Below are 17,089 nucleotides of genomic sequence, written 5' to 3'. Positions count from 1 at the left end.
CCGCCGCCCATTGGAATTCTGGGTTGAGATCCCAATGCCTGATGATGCAAAACAGTGTCGCAGACGTGGTACTGCATTGCTACACAGCAGCAGCTAATTGCCTTTTGGGAGTAGACGGTGCAGTATGACTGGTAGCCTTCATCGGCTATCTGGGTGCTGGCAGACGTGGGGCTGCATTGCTACACAGCAGCAGCCCCTTGCCTTTTGGCAGTAGATGGTGTATTACGACTGGTATCCGTCATCGTCGTACTCCAGTTCGATCAGAGGCACCTGGGCAGACATGCTTTGTCTCCTGGAGACTCAGTCCTGCCGGCAGTCCTATTGAACCGTCTTGACGATGATGGCTAGCAGTCGTAGTACAGTATCTTCTGCCAAACACCCAGAAGATGCCGAGGGCTATCAGTCATGCTGCACCGTCTGCTGCCAGCTTAAAATGTAAAAAATAGATGGACCAGATTTGTTCTATATTCATTTGCTTCCCCCTCCCTCCGTGAAATCAACGGCCTGCTAAATCCAGGGTTTTGAGTTCAATCTTTGGGGGGGCCATTCTGTGTGACAGTTGTTTGTGTTTCTTCCTGATGCACAGCCACCTTTGTTGATTTTAATTCCCTGTACCTGTACGCCATGTCGTCACTCGCCCCTCCCTCCCTCCGTCAGTTTCGCGTCTTTTTTCAGACCAGACGCCATAGCACTGGGATCATGGAGCCCGCTCAGATCACCGCAGCAATTATGAGCACTATGAACACCACGCGCATTGTCCTGGAGTATATGCAGAGCCAGGACATGCCAAAGCAAAACCAGGACCAGCCGAGGAGGCGATTGCAGCGCGGCGACGAGAGTAAAGAGGAAATTGACATGGACATAGACCTCTCACAAAGTACGGGCCCCAGCAATGTGCAAATCATGGTGTTACTGGGGCAGGTTCATGCCGTGGAACGCCGATTCTGGGCCCGGGAAACAAGCACAGACTGGTGGGACCGCATCGTGTTGCAGGTGTGGGACGATTCCCAGTGGCTGCGAAACTTTCGCATGCGTAAGGGCACTTTCATGGAACTTTGTGACTTGCTTTCCCCTGCCCTGAAGCGCCAGAATACCAGGATGAGAGCAGCCCTCACAGTTGAGAAGCGAGTGGCGATAGCCCTGTGGAAGCTTGCAACGCCAGACAGCTACCGGTCAGTCGGAAATCAATTTGGAGTGGGCAAATCTACTGTGGGGGCTGCTGTGATCCAAGTTGCCAGGGCAATCAAAGACCTGCTGACATCAAGGGTAGTGACTCTGAGAAATGTGCAGGTCATAGTGGATGGCTTTGCTGCAATGGGATTCCCAAACTGTGGTGGGGCGATAGACGGAACCCATATCCCTATCTTGGCACCGGAGCACCAAGCCACCGAGTACATAAACTGCAAGGGGTACTTTTCAATGCTGCTGCATTGGTGGATCACAAGGGACATTTCACTAACATCAACGTGGGATGGCCGGGAAAGGTACATGATGCTCGTGTCTTCAGGCACTCTGGTCTGTTTTGAAAGCTGGAGGAAGGGACTTTCTTCCCGGACCAGAAAATAACCGTTGGGGATGTTGAAATGCCTATCGTTATCCTTGGGGACCCAGCCTACCCCTTAATGCCATGGCTCATGAAGCCGTACACAGGCAGCCTGGACAGTAGTCAGGACCTGTTCAACTATAGGCTGAGCAAGTGCCGAATGGTGGTGGAATGTGCATTTGGACGTTTAAAAGCGCGCTGGCGCAGCTTACTGACTCGGATAGACCTCAGCGAAACCAATATCCCCATTGTTATTGCTGCTTGCTGTGCGCTCCACAATATCTGTGAGAGTAAGGGGGAGACATTTATGGCGGGGTGGGAGGTTGAGGCAAATCGCCTGGCCGCTGATTACGCGCAGCCAGACACCAGGGCGGTTAGAAGAGTACAGGAGGGCGCGGTGCGCATCAGAGAAGCTTTGAAAACCAGTTTTGTGACTGGCCAGGCTACGGTGTGAAACTTCTGTTTGTTTCTCCTTGATGAACCCCCCGCTCCCCCACCCCGGTTCACTCTACTTCCCTGTAAACCAACCACCCCACCCTCCCCTCCCCCCTTCGAGCACCGCTTGCAGAGGCATTGTTACTTTTCATTCATGCATTCTTTATTAATTCATCACACAACTAGGGGGATAATTGCCAAGGTAGCCCGGGATGGGTGTGAGAGGAGGGAAGGAAAAGGACACACTGCAGTTTAAAACTTTAAAACTTTAACACTTATTGAAGGCCAGCCTTCCGATGCTCGGGCAATCATCTGGGGTGGAGTGACTGGGTGGCCGGAGGCCCCCCCACCGTGTTCTTGGGCGTCTGGGTGAGGAGGCAATGGGACTTGGGGAGGAGGGCTGTTGGTTACACAGGGGCTGTAGCGGCGGTCTCTGCTCCTGCAGCTCAACCATACGCTGGAGCATATCAGTTTGATGCTCCAGCAGCCGGAACATCAACTCTTGCCTTCTGTCTGCAAGCTGACGCCACCTATCATCTTCAGCCCGCCACTTGCTCTGTTCAGCCCGCGATTCATCCCGCCACCTCTCCTCTCGTTCATATTGTGCTCTTTTGCACTCTGACATTGACTGCCTCCACGCATTCTGCTGTGCTCTTTCAGCGTGGGAGGACATCTGGAGCTCCGTGAACATATCATCCTGAGTCCGACGTTTTCTCCTTCTAATCTTCGCTAGCCTCTGCGAAGGAGAAACATTTGCAGCTGGTGGAGGAGAAGGGAGAGGTGGTTAAAAAAGACACATTTTAGAGAACAATGGGTACACTCTTTCACGTTAAATTTTGCTGTTCACATTACACAGCACATGTGCTTTCATTACAAGGTCGCATTTTTCCTCTTATATTGAGGGCCTGCCGGTTTGGTGTGAGAGATCACTCACACAGTGCCAGGTAACAGAATTCAGCTTGCAGGCAGCCGTGGTAAGCCACAGTCTTTTGGCTTTTTTAACCTTCATAACGTGGGAATGGTTTCAAACAGCAGCGCCCTCATTTCCCATACCAAGGACCCATTGGGTTGGCCATTTAAAATGGGTTTGCAATGTAAAAGGAGGGGCTGGGGTTTCCGGGTTAACATGCAGCACAAACCCAACTACCCCCCCCCCCACACACACACACACCCAATTCTCTGGGATGATCACTTCACCCCTCCCCCCCACCGCGTGGCTAACAGCGGGGAACATTTCTGTTCAGCCGAGCAGGAACGGGCACCTCTGAATGTCCCCTTAATAAAATCACCCCATTTCAACCAGGTGACTGTGAATGATATCTCTCTCCTGAGGATAACAAAGAGAGATAAGGAATGGATGTTGTCTGCATGCCAGCAAACACCGGGACCATACGCTGCCATGCTTTGTTATGCAATGATTCCAGACTACGTGCTACTGGCCTGGCGTGGTAAAGTGTCCTACCATGGCGGATGGGATAAGGCAGCCCTCCCCAGAAACCTTTTGCAAAGGCTTTGGGAGTACATGAAGGAGAGCTTTCTGGAGATGTCCCTGGAGGATTTCCGTTCCATCCCCATACACTTTAACAGACTTTTCCAGTAGCTGTACTGGCCGCGATTGCCAGGGCAAATTAATCATTAATCATTAAACACGCTTGCTTTTAAACCATGTGTAATATTTACAAAGGTACACTCACCAGAGGTCCCTTGTGTGCCCTCAAGGTCTGGGAGCACGCCTTGGGTGAGTTCGGGGGTTACTGGTTCCAGGTCCAGGGTGATAAACATATCCTGGCTGTTGGGGAAACCGGTTTCTCCGCTTCCTTGCTGTGAGCTATCTTCATTGTCTTCATCATCATCATCATCTTCCGCGTACCCCGAACCCGCTTCCCTGTTGCGTGTTTCTCCATTGACGGAGTCAAAGCACACGGTTGGGGTAGTGGTGGCTGCACCCCCTAGAATGGCATGCAGCTCCGCGTAGAAGCGGCATGTTTGCGGCTCTGCCCCAGACCTTCCGTTTGCCTCTCTGGCTTTGTGGTAGGCTTGCCTTAGCTCCTTAATTTTCACGCGGCACTGCTGTGCGTCCCTGTTATGGCCTCTGTCCTTCATGGCCTTTGAGACTTTTTCTAATATTTTGCCATTTCGTTTACTGCTACGGAGTTCAGCTAGCACTGATTCGTCTCCCCATATGGCGAGCAGATCCCGTATCTCCCGTTCTGTCCATGCTGGAGCTCTTTTGCGATCCTGGGACTCCATCATGGTTACCTGTGCTGATGAGCTCTGCGTGGTCACCTGTGCTCTCCACGCTGGGCAAACAGGAAATGAAATTCAAAAGTTCGCGGGGCTATTCCTGTCTACCTGGTCAGTGCATCTGAGTTGAGAGTGCTGTCCAGAGCGGTCACAATGAAGCACTGTGGGATAGCTCCCGGAGGCCAATAACGTCGAATTCCGTCCACACTACCCCAAATCCGACCCGCAAAGGCCGATTTTAGCGCTAATCCCCTCGTCGGAGGTGGAGTAAAGAAACCGGTTTAAAGGGCCCTTTAAATCGAAAGAAAGGGCTTCGTCGTGTGGACATGTCCAGGCTTAATTCGATTTAATGCTGCTAAAGTCGACCTAAACTCGTAGTGTAGACCAGGCCTTAGCCAACATTAGCTCTCTGAATAAGAGGTTCTGAAGCTGTGTATGTGTATTTATTGCTCAGAACATTAGGGCTGCTCCATTTGCCTGCAAATTTACACTGAAAAAAATTAAACCAAATTCTATTAGATGCTTAACCTAGCAGTTCAGCAATTAAATGCACATTGTTAGGCATGGTTCATCTATTAATCCTAACCCTAACAAGCCACTTTCACTAAGAATATTTGAGCAGCGTGGTTTTATTAGGTTGCTTTTATCCTCTTGTACTCAATTTTGCAACTCCCTTCTCTTTTTCCTGCAAATCATCACTTAAACTGAGCAAGTTCTGCCTGACCATCAAGTCTCATCATCCAATTCTTGAATGAGAGGCATTGTCAGAATCAAACATGGATATCAGTATTGTTATTTATATTGCGCCAACAAGTAACCCATAGACCCATATAAAGACAAGCTCCCTGCCCCAAAGAGCTCACAATCCCAACAGAGAGTGTATATACAAAGGAAGGGGAAACTGAATACACTGAAAAAGCAGAGAATAGTGAAGTTAAGCACCATGGGTGACAACCTGACCCAAATGAAGTCAATGGGAGTTTGGGGAGTGATTCCAGTTGGGCTGGGATTTCATTCTTGTTAGTTCCATGGTTTTTGTAAAATACTTTTTTTACCTGATAAGGTGACAGTGGACTTGGTGAAAGTCTTGGGTAAGAGAGGCACAAAATGGATGAGCAGAGTGATTAAAGCTGTATGGCAGGCAAGAGAATCCCCAAAGATTGGTGCAAGTCTATTTTGGTCCCAATACATAAGAAGGGCAGCATCCGTGACTGTGGAAACTATCAAGGGATAAAGTTACTGTTGCATGGAGTGAAAATACTGGAACACATCTTGGACGCTAGGATTAGACGAATGGTGGAATAACTCCTCAAACAAGAAGAGTTTTGCTTTAAGAAAGGATGAGGAACCACAGATGCCGTGTTTGTAATTCGGCAAACAACAGAGAAGCAGCTAGAGTACCAATAGGATAGCTTCTTGGCTTTTATAGACACAAAAAAGGTGTATGATAATGTGGACAGAAGGATGCTTACCACCGTGCTGAGGAAATATGGAGTGTCTGAGGATATAAAAACTATGGTGAATGCACTATATAGAGTGTACTATGTACTCCACTTGAAACAGAGATCTGAACATATTTTGGAACAAGCCCCTCTGAACAGGACCGGCTCCAGCTTTTTTGCCGCCCCAAGCAGCAAAAAAAAACAAAAAACGGTTGAGCTCCTGCCGAAGTGCCACCGAAGAAGAAGAGACGGAGTGAAGGACCCACCGCCGAAGTGCCGCCGAAGACCCAGACGTGCCGCCCCAATACCGGATGGAGTGCCGCCCCTTTCTATTGGCCACCCCAGGCATCTGCTTCCTTCGCTGGTGCCTGGAGCCGGCCCTGCCTCTGAAATGAAAGTTGGACTGCATCAGGGATTGGCCCTCAGTCTGCTGCTGTTTAGTACTCATTGACTACATCTGCTGGAAGAAGATCCCAATGGGAAAAGGTGAGAAGCTGCTATATGCAGATGACATAACAATAAGAACAACGAGGAGTCCGGTGGCACCTTAAAGACTAACAGATTTATTTGGGCCTAAGCTTTCGTGGGTAAAAAACCCGACTTCTTCAGCTGCACCTGAAGAAGTGGGGTTTTTTACCCACGAAAGCTTAGGCCCAAATAAATCTGTTAGTCTTTAAGGTGCCACCGGACTCCTCGTTCTTTTTGTGGCTACAGACTAACACAACTACCACTCCGATACTTGGTACTATAGCAATAAGGGCATCCTCAAAAGAAGACCTAAAGAAAATAGTGAAATCAGTGGTATGATCAGCTGAGCAGGCATGAGATGTAAATCACTACGACTGAACTCATATGGGTCAGTAGAGGTGCCGCAGGGAAACTGGATATAGAAATTAATGGAGTAAAATTCAACCAGATTGACCAGTTCAAGTACCTGGGTGGGTGGGTTACAGAAGACGGCAAGCTTGAATGTGAGGTACAGTCCAGACTGGGGAGTGCTGGAAGAGTGTGGAATAACTTCTCAGGCATTGTGTATGACAAACGTATGCCACTGGGACTGACAGCGCAACTGTATAGAACAGTGGTACAACCTGCAGTGCTATATGGGGCAGAAGTATCCAGTATTGTCTCAGCTGAGCTTTTGGTCATATGAAAAGAGAGTGTTTTGAAGATTGTGACATTAGAATTAAAACCAAACTTCTGGTTTATAAAGTTGTGATCCCCACCTTATTCTATGGGGCTGAAATGTGGACTACATATAGGAGACATCTTATGGCACTGGAGAAGTATCATCAATGCCATATGCGTAAGATTCTTCAAATTACATGAGCTGATAGACGCACTAACATCAATGTCCTCTCGTAAGCGAATATCACAAGCATCGAGGTGATGATTATCATCAACTTCGCTGGGCAGGGCATGTAGTTCGGATGCCCAATTCTAGACTGCCAAAACAAGTTTTCTCTTCTCAAGGCAAACATGCTAGAGGAGGGCAGGAAACACACTATAGAGCTGTCTTGAAGACTAATATGAGAAAATGCAACATTGACATTAACTTGTAGGAATGTATAGCCCAGGACCGACAACAATGGAGGAATTGCTTGAAGCAGGGAACTCAGCACTTTGAGAACCAGATTCGACCACATGTAACAGAAAAACCGGAGCAACAGAAAGAGCGCACTATGCTTCGAACCAATATCTCAGATTCACCCACCCTTCTCGGAAATACGTGTCTGCAATGTGGCAGAGGCTGTGGCCCATCTGTGGACCCATAGATAACTTTAAATGGATAATCCATGAAAGATATCATCCTTGACTTTGCGGGATCGCCTATGATGAGATATTTAGTGCTCTATGTATATCCTCACTATGTCACAGCTTTTCAGTAGGCTGCTGTGGCTCTGAACAGAATTGGGGGAGGATCACTTCCTGTGAAGCATGCAAAGAGGAATTCACCTTTGGTAGGAAAGATTCCAGAGTCCTTAGAACCACCTTGTCATCATGGCACACACAATGTGATTTCTGTATGGATGGAGCTGCTAACTATGAGACTCATCTAGCATGTATCATAGCAAATAAGAAGCAGGTGTAGACAGATAGGTAGGTAGAAAGAAAGGCATGACCATTGTAAATGGTTCAAAGGGGTGAGTGGTTAGGGGTCCTAGTACAAGTAGTTAGATCCCCCTTAGGAACATTGGTCTACTGCAGGTTTAGACAATTTGATTGCTCTGAGAACTCTTGAGACTTGAAGATTTTTGGCTAAAGAGCCCAAGGATCTTGCATGTAAGACACTACTTATGGGTGATGACGTATGTGCTATGTTGCTATGCTATAGTCCCTTTCCATCATGTCCTGAAGAAAATCTAGAATAGCTGGAATTCCAGGGTCCTTGGGGTATCTGTTTTTTTCTTGACACCATGAGGTAAACCATGACTAGCTGGAGAAGTAGGCCGTTAGTGTTGAAGTCCATCTGGAGGCCAGTGTAGTCCTAATCACTTTGAATGATAATCCAAGTGCAATTAATGCTTCCCCTTCTGAGTTGCCAACTGTGTGTCTGTGGAGCCAGTCTGCCTTCTGGTTTAGTTCTCCCTTTGCGTATTGCTCTTATGGAAGCCAGATTTTTCCCAGGTTCATTCCATTATTTCCATCCCTTCTGAGTGTAGGATCAAGCTTTGAGCTCCCCACTGGTTGTTGATATGCTCCCCGGTGGTGGTGTTTGTTGTCCAATTGGACTGGGATGTGATCGCCCATGAGAGGGCTCTGGAACATTCATAGGGCTAGCTTCACTGGTCTGACCTCCAAGAGGTTGATGCTCTCATTCCTATCTATGGAGCGCCACATTCCCTGCACTGTTCTTTGTCCGATGTGTGCTCCCCACCCCAATAGGCTGGCATCTGTCTTGAGTACTTGAGGCTCTGCAGAGCAGATAGGAAGACCCATGTGGACATTTCTTGGAACTGTCCACCATCTGAAGGACTCAGTACCTACTTTAGGACCAGCACTTGAGCTTGCATGTGTTCCAGTGACTATGAGACTCAGCTAGCAGCTATCATAGCCACCCCTGAGTACCCTGCACTCAAACTCTCACCCTACTGAGCCCCCCCCCCAAATCTGGACCACCCCCATGAGCCCCCCTGGACCCCTCACCCCACTGAGCCCCAACCACCTACACCCAGATCCCCATCCCACCAAGCCTCACGCACCCAGACTCCCCTGCTGAGCCCCCCACACCCAGACCCCCCAGCCATCTCCACCCTCCCACACCCAGAACCCCCTCGCAGAGTCCCATTCCCCCTGCACCTGGAAACCCCCAACGAGCCCCTGTGCATCCAGATCCCCCCCCTATCTAGACCCCCCACCAAGCTGCCCACACCAAACCCTCTCACCCCACACTAAGTCCCTCAGGGGCCAGGGCTGGGTGTGCATGCGAGACTGTACCTCTTGCTCACTATCTTGGTGCACCTGGGCATGGAGGGGGCAGGGCTCTGGAGTGTTTCTGGGACAGGCCTGGCCCTTGCGCTGTGTCAGGGTCAGGTGCAGCCTCACAGCTGAGTGCGTGTCCTAGGGAGGGGCTGCGGGATGATCTCCCACATCTGTGCAGCCAGTGGTCTGTGCTCCCCTTTGCCATGCTGGAGCCTCCACATTTATTTATTTACAAATAAAATACGCAGAATTGTGCAGAATTTTAAAATATTGTGTGCAGAATTTTTATTTTTTTGGTGCAGATTTTTTTGCCACTGAGTTCCCTCAGGAGTATTGCTTGTATTGCTCCCATATCCTGGGGTGAGAGCCCGTTCAGTATCAACTCGTGTTTGATGGGACTGCTTGAGATGGGTGGTTGGATGAAGAAGGTATGAGGTGATGCCCTTAGTTTGAGGGGGCAACTGAAACTCACTACTACTTTCACCAACTAGTCCACTTTCATCCATTTCACCTTCTCTTGCTGATGTTTCACCCATTCTGCAGCTCAGTGTCTCCCACAATTCTGTGATGTATAGGCTGTGCCCCTCCTCTGCAGTTCAGGGTCCCTCTTCTCCAGCTTCCTACCAGAACTTCTGAGAAGGGGGATAATTTGCTTCCTGCATTCAAATCAAGTTGGAAGCACAGTCTTTGTGGTCATAGTGAGTTTGTAGAGGTATTGCTGCCACCTCTGATTTTGCTAACGGATATGCAGTTCCAAGGTTTTGCCTGAAATATGTGCCATCTTACTTCTGTGGTGAAGATGGGCAAAAGGAGCATTTTGCCTGTTGTTGGGCTTGTAGTCCCCTTCTCAAGGCACTCTGTGGAGACAGAAGGGATTGCTTTGGCATGGCTGTGCTCTCTGCTACTATCTTACCCAGTTTTCTCCAAACAGGAGACCGTCTATGAATGTGGATGAGCACAAGATTTGTTTAGAATGGGCATCTGCATTGCAGGGATACAATCAGATGGGATCATGGGACGTATCCGTTTTGATGAAAATTTCATCAAAAAGGTTTCTTATGTCCAGGATGGAATTTCTTGTCATGACCAGAGACCGAGGGAGACACTCCAGTGGTTAGGGGGCACTCTCTTAGGATGTAGGAGACCCAGATTCAAATCCCTGCTTCAGAATCAGGCAGACTTGAACCTGGGTCTTCTGCATCCCAGGCAAGTGCCCAAACCACTGTGGTACAGAGTAAATCAATACATAAATTAGTTATGAAGAGGAGGTGCTCCAACTGGGTGGGGGGAGTCAGCGAGAGAGGTGGTTAGGGCATTCACCTGGGATGCTCTGAATCAGGCAAAGTAGGGACTTGAACCATCCCACACATCCCAGGTACATACATAACCACTGCGTTGTTCACTGTCTGTCTCTCTCATTTTTCAAAAGTTCTCATTTTCATTCTGCATTGGAACAAAAACCAATTTTGAAACCTTGAAATTTTTTGCAAAACGGAATTGTTTACTGGCCAGCATGGGAGCTGAGAACCCAGTTCAGTATCTTTATGTAGGGGATGAGTTTGGATCTTTTAATGGGTTTTTCCTTCTGGCTGGGGTCTTATGTGGGACTTACCCCTTGAGCTGGCCGGATAGCTTCCTCTGCATCCTTCTCCCTTGAAATGCTCAGAAGCTCCTGATTGAAGTCACAGCTCTTTGGAGAGGGCATGTCCTGAGTCCCATGCCCTGCCTGTGTGATGGTCGGCAGGCTGGGAATAGGCAAGACATAATTCACCCTCTGAAAAGTCTGTGAATGCTGCCTCATATATAGAACCCCACTTGGATTTAGTCTGGTGTTTGCTGGACAGCTCTGCCGCAGCCTGAGGGGGACATGGGAGTCCCACAGTAGGGACACTACAACAACTGATCTGGGTGGCTAAGACCACCAGGCTGCCAGATACCTGATACGTGTGGGGCAGCAGAGGAGGAAAGATTATAAATTGTTCATTACTGCCCAGAAAATGAATTAAAAGTCAAATTGGCAACAGAAATAGTTGGGAGAAAACCTAACTGCTGCCACAGAGGCAGAAGTTCTGGTGGGAAGCTGGAGAAAGGGGACATTGAACTGCCACCAAAACTGTAGAAGAGGGAAGCAGCTCACGCGTCACAGAAGTGTGGGAGACACTGAGCTGCAGAAAGGATGAAACATCACCAACATTACAGATCTATGATAGGAAGCCTTTGCTTGATGATAAACTAATGCAGAAGTATGTTTGCTGGGTATGAACAGTAAGTGAAGATACTTTACATTCCAATAATAAAGCTGATTTATCTGATTTTAGGTGGACGGAGTTAGAGAGAGACTCTCTGAACAGCAATACAACCGGCTCGTGGATTTCGTCACAAAAACATCCTACCACCTTGCTCCAAGCCACTCTTCTGTACAAACAGCATCACAAGTTGTAGCTGCAGAGCCCCTTCCAAGCACAATTAAGACATATCAGTACCTAGTTGATCCAAATTTTGCTCAGGTATTCATTAGTAAATTCACTATGGTAAAAAATAAAGCCTTGCGGAAGGGATTTAATTAAGAACAAATTATGGCAAGCATGATTATGCATTACCATTTTTAAAGTCACGCTTTCTATGCAGTCACCTAATGTGAACTTTTCTAATGTCAGTTTTGTGGGGTGGTGGGTGATAGAAAAATTAAAAGCTAGCTTTTCTGACCTGACTACAAGGACAGCTTTGGGATTCCTGGTCTCTACGCAAGATGTTAGCACTAGAAGGAAAGCAAAGTTGGTGCGTAAAATAACCACCCTAATAAACAGATATTCAACCAAAGGGAAAGGTGGTAATTGAATGAAAATCCTTTGTTCTTTCTCTTAGCAGAAATAAGAGGAAAGGAGACAAGGAAAATCTTATTCATTGAGACATTTTTTGCACACACCAAAAATAGATATCCATGCCCACTATATCATTTTTAGGGTCTGCCAGTCTCTGGTATAAGCAAGGCTTATAACTCAGCTGTAAAAACTTCCTCAAGGCTGAAACTTTTTCCACCCCAATGTCTACATACTGAAGCAAAACATATTCCCCTACTAAATCTGATAGACCTGGTGTGGCCGTTTTAAGTTACTAGCGACAGCTGGGTTTTAGCACCACTCTAACCTTAAAATAGCTTCCTTTATTTGACTGAAATTTTGCAGGACATTAGTCCTTAATGTAAACTAGTGCCTTTGTGTGGTTTGAAGAACAAAATGGAAACGATAACATTAATTTACTTTTGAAACTGTCTGTATACATAAACCTTATTTTATCCACCAATCAAAATGTCATAAGAATTTTCGATATATATACCATTGTGGATTAGTTGGTAATATGCAATTATGTCAGGGAGACAGGAGCAGTTATAATTTTGGGGCCAGTAATGTGCATTTTAACAAGCTTTAGGAGCTGTATTTATTCTCATTAATATGTACCAAAAATTCATAAACACCTTGCTCCTTTTAAACCCAAGTGCTAAACTTCAGCCTTAGCTCACCTTGTTAGGCTCTACTATTTCTGGACTCTCCAAACTGTACACACAGCGCTTCCTTACTTAGGCCAGCTGTAATTCATTTTATGCTTATCACCCTAAAAATATCAGAAACCAGGAAAGGGGTTCAGAATCAGGACCGAGAAGTCATGTATTACATCAGACCATACAGAAATACGTGTACCTAGAAATTATAACCTATTTTGCACAGCAGAGCACTTGGAAAATTCTTGGAGTTAGACTCATTTCTCACTACATATAACAACTGTGAAATATGTCGGAAGACAGAGTTGTATGAAAACTGCAATATTGGAGCCCAGTGAAAACCACTATCTGTCAGCAAGATGGCTACTACCAGCAGTAGGCTTACAAATGGCAATTGCAATAACAATTACATCAATGTTAGATGGCACTTGTAACAATATTAGGTAAAAAGCTTTTAGACAGAGATGTGCTTTTCAAGTTGTTCTTTACCCTTTATTTTCAAATCTGTGTTATAGTTTGTACTGCTGTCATCACAAGAGCAGTTAGATTGCTTTTCAGAGCAAACACACATACAGCAATTTTCATTTTAAATGGTAAAAGCTGACTTGACTCAGTTTCTTGGCTTTTGTGAGCTTCTACTTTAAACTCTGCCTATGACTTTTCTCCTTCTGACCATGAATTTCAGCACATGAACTAACTTATTGTGTGGGATTCCTGATGTACCTGAATACAACCAGCAACTAAGTTAGGAATAGGAGTCAAGTCAGCTCATTGCCCTTAGTGTTCAGTAAATGCCATTTACTTATGTTAGCATCTCCTATACATAGCTGATATGACCAAATGGACATACAATAAGAATGTATTAATTGCTATGTATTTCTCATGAGTTCTGCTTTGTTGAAGCTACTCCTGGAATTCATGTCTCTTGTGTACTAATAAGGAAGAAGCACGGGATTTGGATAGCCCTTTGCTGAATGTGAAATGAACCCATCCATTATTAACATTTCATACGGTTGTCTAGCTACTTGGTCATTGTTTGCCTTTAAATGACACTATTTAAAAATGTAAATATATAGATTGTTCATTCCTAAATCTTTTATGGTAAATAGTTTACTATTGCTAATTTTACATACTGATGCATAAATTGTAATATAACAAGATTGTTTAAAGTTAATAAAGCTATTCCTAAAATACTTGGTTTCTATGTGCTACACAAGTCATGTGGTTACAATCTAATGAACAGAACATTGACTATAATAGTGACTGAATCTCTGAGAGATCAACCCCCAGCAAGGTAATGGGCTTTGCTGTACCCCAGAAAATGCAGCCAACCATGAAACACAGTTTGAAATTCACATTAATATTTTTTGAAGTAAAAATAAAACCTGGCAAAAACAGGTGCTAAAGAGTTTTACGACTCTATGTACTGAGTCAAAACTGCGTCATAGTCACAACCCAAACTAGAATAAGCTGTTCACCGAGTAGACCATTGGCTGAATGTCAAAAACATGCAAAACACACCTGTAAAACATATGGGAGGAGACAGTGGTTTTTCTGAAGTGTCAAACTAATATTGGTGGGATTATGCTGACATTTTCTTCCTGAATTATGCTCCTCCTCTGGCAAAAATATTTATATTGCACACTCATCTACAATAAAACACGCTAGTGTATGTATTGCATTTGGCAGAAGGTTGTTTCTCCCCCTTCTGTGAAGGCAGGTACGGAAACACATGTGGTAACTTCACATAAATCAGCCTCTCCTACATATGATGTATGAATGGCGAAAACAAAACTGTCCACGGAGCAGATGCCTAACAACTGTGCTTGGCTGGCTGAAGCTCTCCAACTTGTGCTTTTAAAAATATACCTGGTCTCATTCTTTGAGGCTGGAGGGCCCAAAATCTCGAATCCATCTCTTTTTTAGTTTGTGCCTTGTTCAAGATTTTGGCTTGCTATCTTTATTCTGCGGTGTATAAGGAATGCTTGTTTGCTCTGGGAGCACATTGTGGTGGAATCTTCTCAGGAAAGAACTTGTATGGTTCCCTTCTACATCTTATTTCACCTGGCCATCACAGACAAGCATGATCAGCCAGTGGGGACAGTCTCATAAAATCACCTTAACCACCAATAGCTGGTTTCTGGGGCAATAATGCCTAGAAACAGCAATCCAGAGGCAGTGAGGAGCTGTTTAAGGCACATCCCAGCAGGCAAGGGGAGCGAAAGATCAACTATATGCATTTGGGGCATATATTATACTTCTGAAAAGGAATGTACTGGGGATCCGTTTGACCAGGGCTGGCAAGAGGAGAAAAACAAATTCAGGAGGTGTGTGGCTCAGCTTATTTGTTGAGCAGAAAGAAGCCAGCTCAAAAGGACTCTGAGCCAGTGACGAAGGACAGATGGTAGGACGTCCATTTAGCATCAGGAGCTTAGTGCACTATACAGCAAATGTGCATACTCACTGACCGAAACTGCCCAGTGACATAGGGCTGAGTCTTTATTTCCTCCTTGACAATTGAGTTTTGAATCTTTTAACTAGTACAGCAGAAGCTCACCACTCCATTTTGTGAAGGCCAACAAAAACCATAAGTTAATATCTATTGATCTGTCAGTATTAGCCATCTGCTTCTCACCTTTCTTTTTCCTATGCTGAGCACAAAAAAGATGCGCACACATGCTGTTCAGTGATTAAAACAACACTGGCTGAGAAAGTTCTGGTCCAAAATACATCAGGCCATATTCATTACCTTTTTTTTAAAACCCTGACTCTTGGTGTAAAGCAATGGACTTTTGCTTAGCTATGTTTAAAAAGTAGTAACTATCATGGATGATTTTGAAATAGCTACTGTAACACTTAGTATGTAGGGTTGCCAGGCATCTGGTTTTCAACCGGAACGCCCGGTTGAAAAGGGACCCTCATGGCTCCGGTCAGCACTGCTAACCAGGCTGTTACAAGTCTGGTCGGCAGCACAGCGGGGCTAAGGGAGGCTCCCTGCCTATTCTGGCGCCGCACCGCTCCCAGAAGCAACTGGCATGTCCCTGCGGCCACTAGGAGCAGGTGAGATCAGGGAAGCTCCACACACTGCCCCTGTCCCCGAGTGCCGCCTTTAATTCTTTAGGAATGGGAGCTGCAGGGGCAAAGCCTGCGGGTGCGGGCAGCGCACACTGTGCAAAGCTGTCTTGCCATGCCGCCGCCTAGGGGCCCGACATGGTGATTGCTTCCAGGAATAGCGCAAAGCCAGGGCAAGCAGGGAGCCTGCCTTAGCCCCATTGTGCCGCCGACCAGGAGCCCTGAACTCCCTTCCGCACCCAAACTCCCTCCCGAAGCCCACACTCCAACCTCCTGCCAGAGCCCCCTCCCGCACCCTGAACCCCTCATTTCTGGCCTCACCCTGGAGCCCTCACCCCCTTCCACATCCTAACCCCCGTCCCAGCCCAGTGAAAGTGAGTGGCGGGGGGGGGAAAGCGAGTGATGGAGGGAGTAGGGCTGGAGTGAGGGGGGAGGCAGGGCAGTTTTGTGCAATTTGAACGTTGGCAACCCTACTAGTATGTGCTCTACTGCCCTCTAGAAGAGCAGCTCTGCTCCTTCTGAAAGTAGACTAAACACCTGCATGGGCCCAGGCCTGCCAACAAGAGCCTATGAAGAGTACTCCAACTCAGCAGGATGCATTGTGGAGTGGTAATGGTCAGACTTTGCAGGAGTGAAGCCCACTTAAACTAAGATGGTTGCATTTCTTATATTTGGGTGGGTGGTGAGGAGAGTCCATGGTGCCTGCCCACTCCCCCCCTCCCTGGAAAAACCAGTAACAACACTCTTCACATCTGATTCGACTGGTGCCTCCCCATACTGGGGGGGCACCAGCTAAAGTGGAGGACATATGACTGCCCCAGCCCGGGGCCCTTGAGCTCTCCTCATCCCACCCCTACCCCACATTACCCATTGCGCCGGTTCCCTCTGGCACGTCCGGCTGCTCTACCTAGCAGCCAGGCCACAGAGCCACTCCCAGATGCTGCCTGGGAGAGTGCCAGGCTGCCTCCCACCCAGGCTCGGCTTCCAGGACAACAGCTGAGCAAGTCAGAGCCCCTTTCCCTCCCCCCAAGCATACTCAGCGTCAGCTCCTGTCCCCAGAAGCTGAGCCTGGGCGGGGGCAGCCTGCTGCAGCCAGGTGCTCTCCCAGTCAGCCACTGCGCTGCACCAGGCAGCATCCCAGACAGCATGGCTGGAAGAGGCTCTGGCCCACCCTTTCCTCTCCCTGCCCGGGCAGGCTGATGGAGGGGCACTTGACCCTTCTTGCCTCTCCCACGAGTCGCCTCTGCTTCACATACATAGCGCTAACACATGCACAAGGTACCAGGAAAGCATCAATTAACAACTAGCAGCCAGTTTCAAAGGAGCTTTTTTGGAAACTTTCATTACCCTAATTTTGGTTGCTCCTGGTTGCTTTGACACACTGAGTCTAGTTTGGCTTTTCTTTTGGTGTCACACTCAAGGGTTGTTAGG

The 17,089-nt window shown here is 47.1% G+C and overlaps 1 protein-coding gene across 2 annotated transcripts in view; it reads left to right on the top strand.

The window, feature by feature from the left end:
• The window catches only part of VPS13B (vacuolar protein sorting 13 homolog B), a 947,892-nt gene extending 936,238 nt beyond the window's left edge, over positions 1-11,654 (top strand). For both annotated transcript variants that reach the window (XM_065397834.1, XM_065397833.1), the window contains exon 61: positions 11,406-11,654. In XM_065397834.1, coding sequence (XP_065253906.1) covers positions 11,406-11,654 — 249 coding nt within the window. The remainder of the gene's footprint in view (positions 1-11,405) is intronic.
• The last annotated feature ends 5,435 nt before the right edge of the window (positions 11,655-17,089 follow it).

This window comes from Emys orbicularis, chromosome 2 (assembly GCF_028017835.1).
Source record: "Emys orbicularis isolate rEmyOrb1 chromosome 2, rEmyOrb1.hap1, whole genome shotgun sequence".
NCBI classification, from domain to species: domain Eukaryota; kingdom Metazoa; phylum Chordata; order Testudines; family Emydidae; genus Emys; species Emys orbicularis.
Note: the sequence above shows the minus strand (reverse complement) of the source record. Positions and strands in the feature narration are given on the sequence as shown.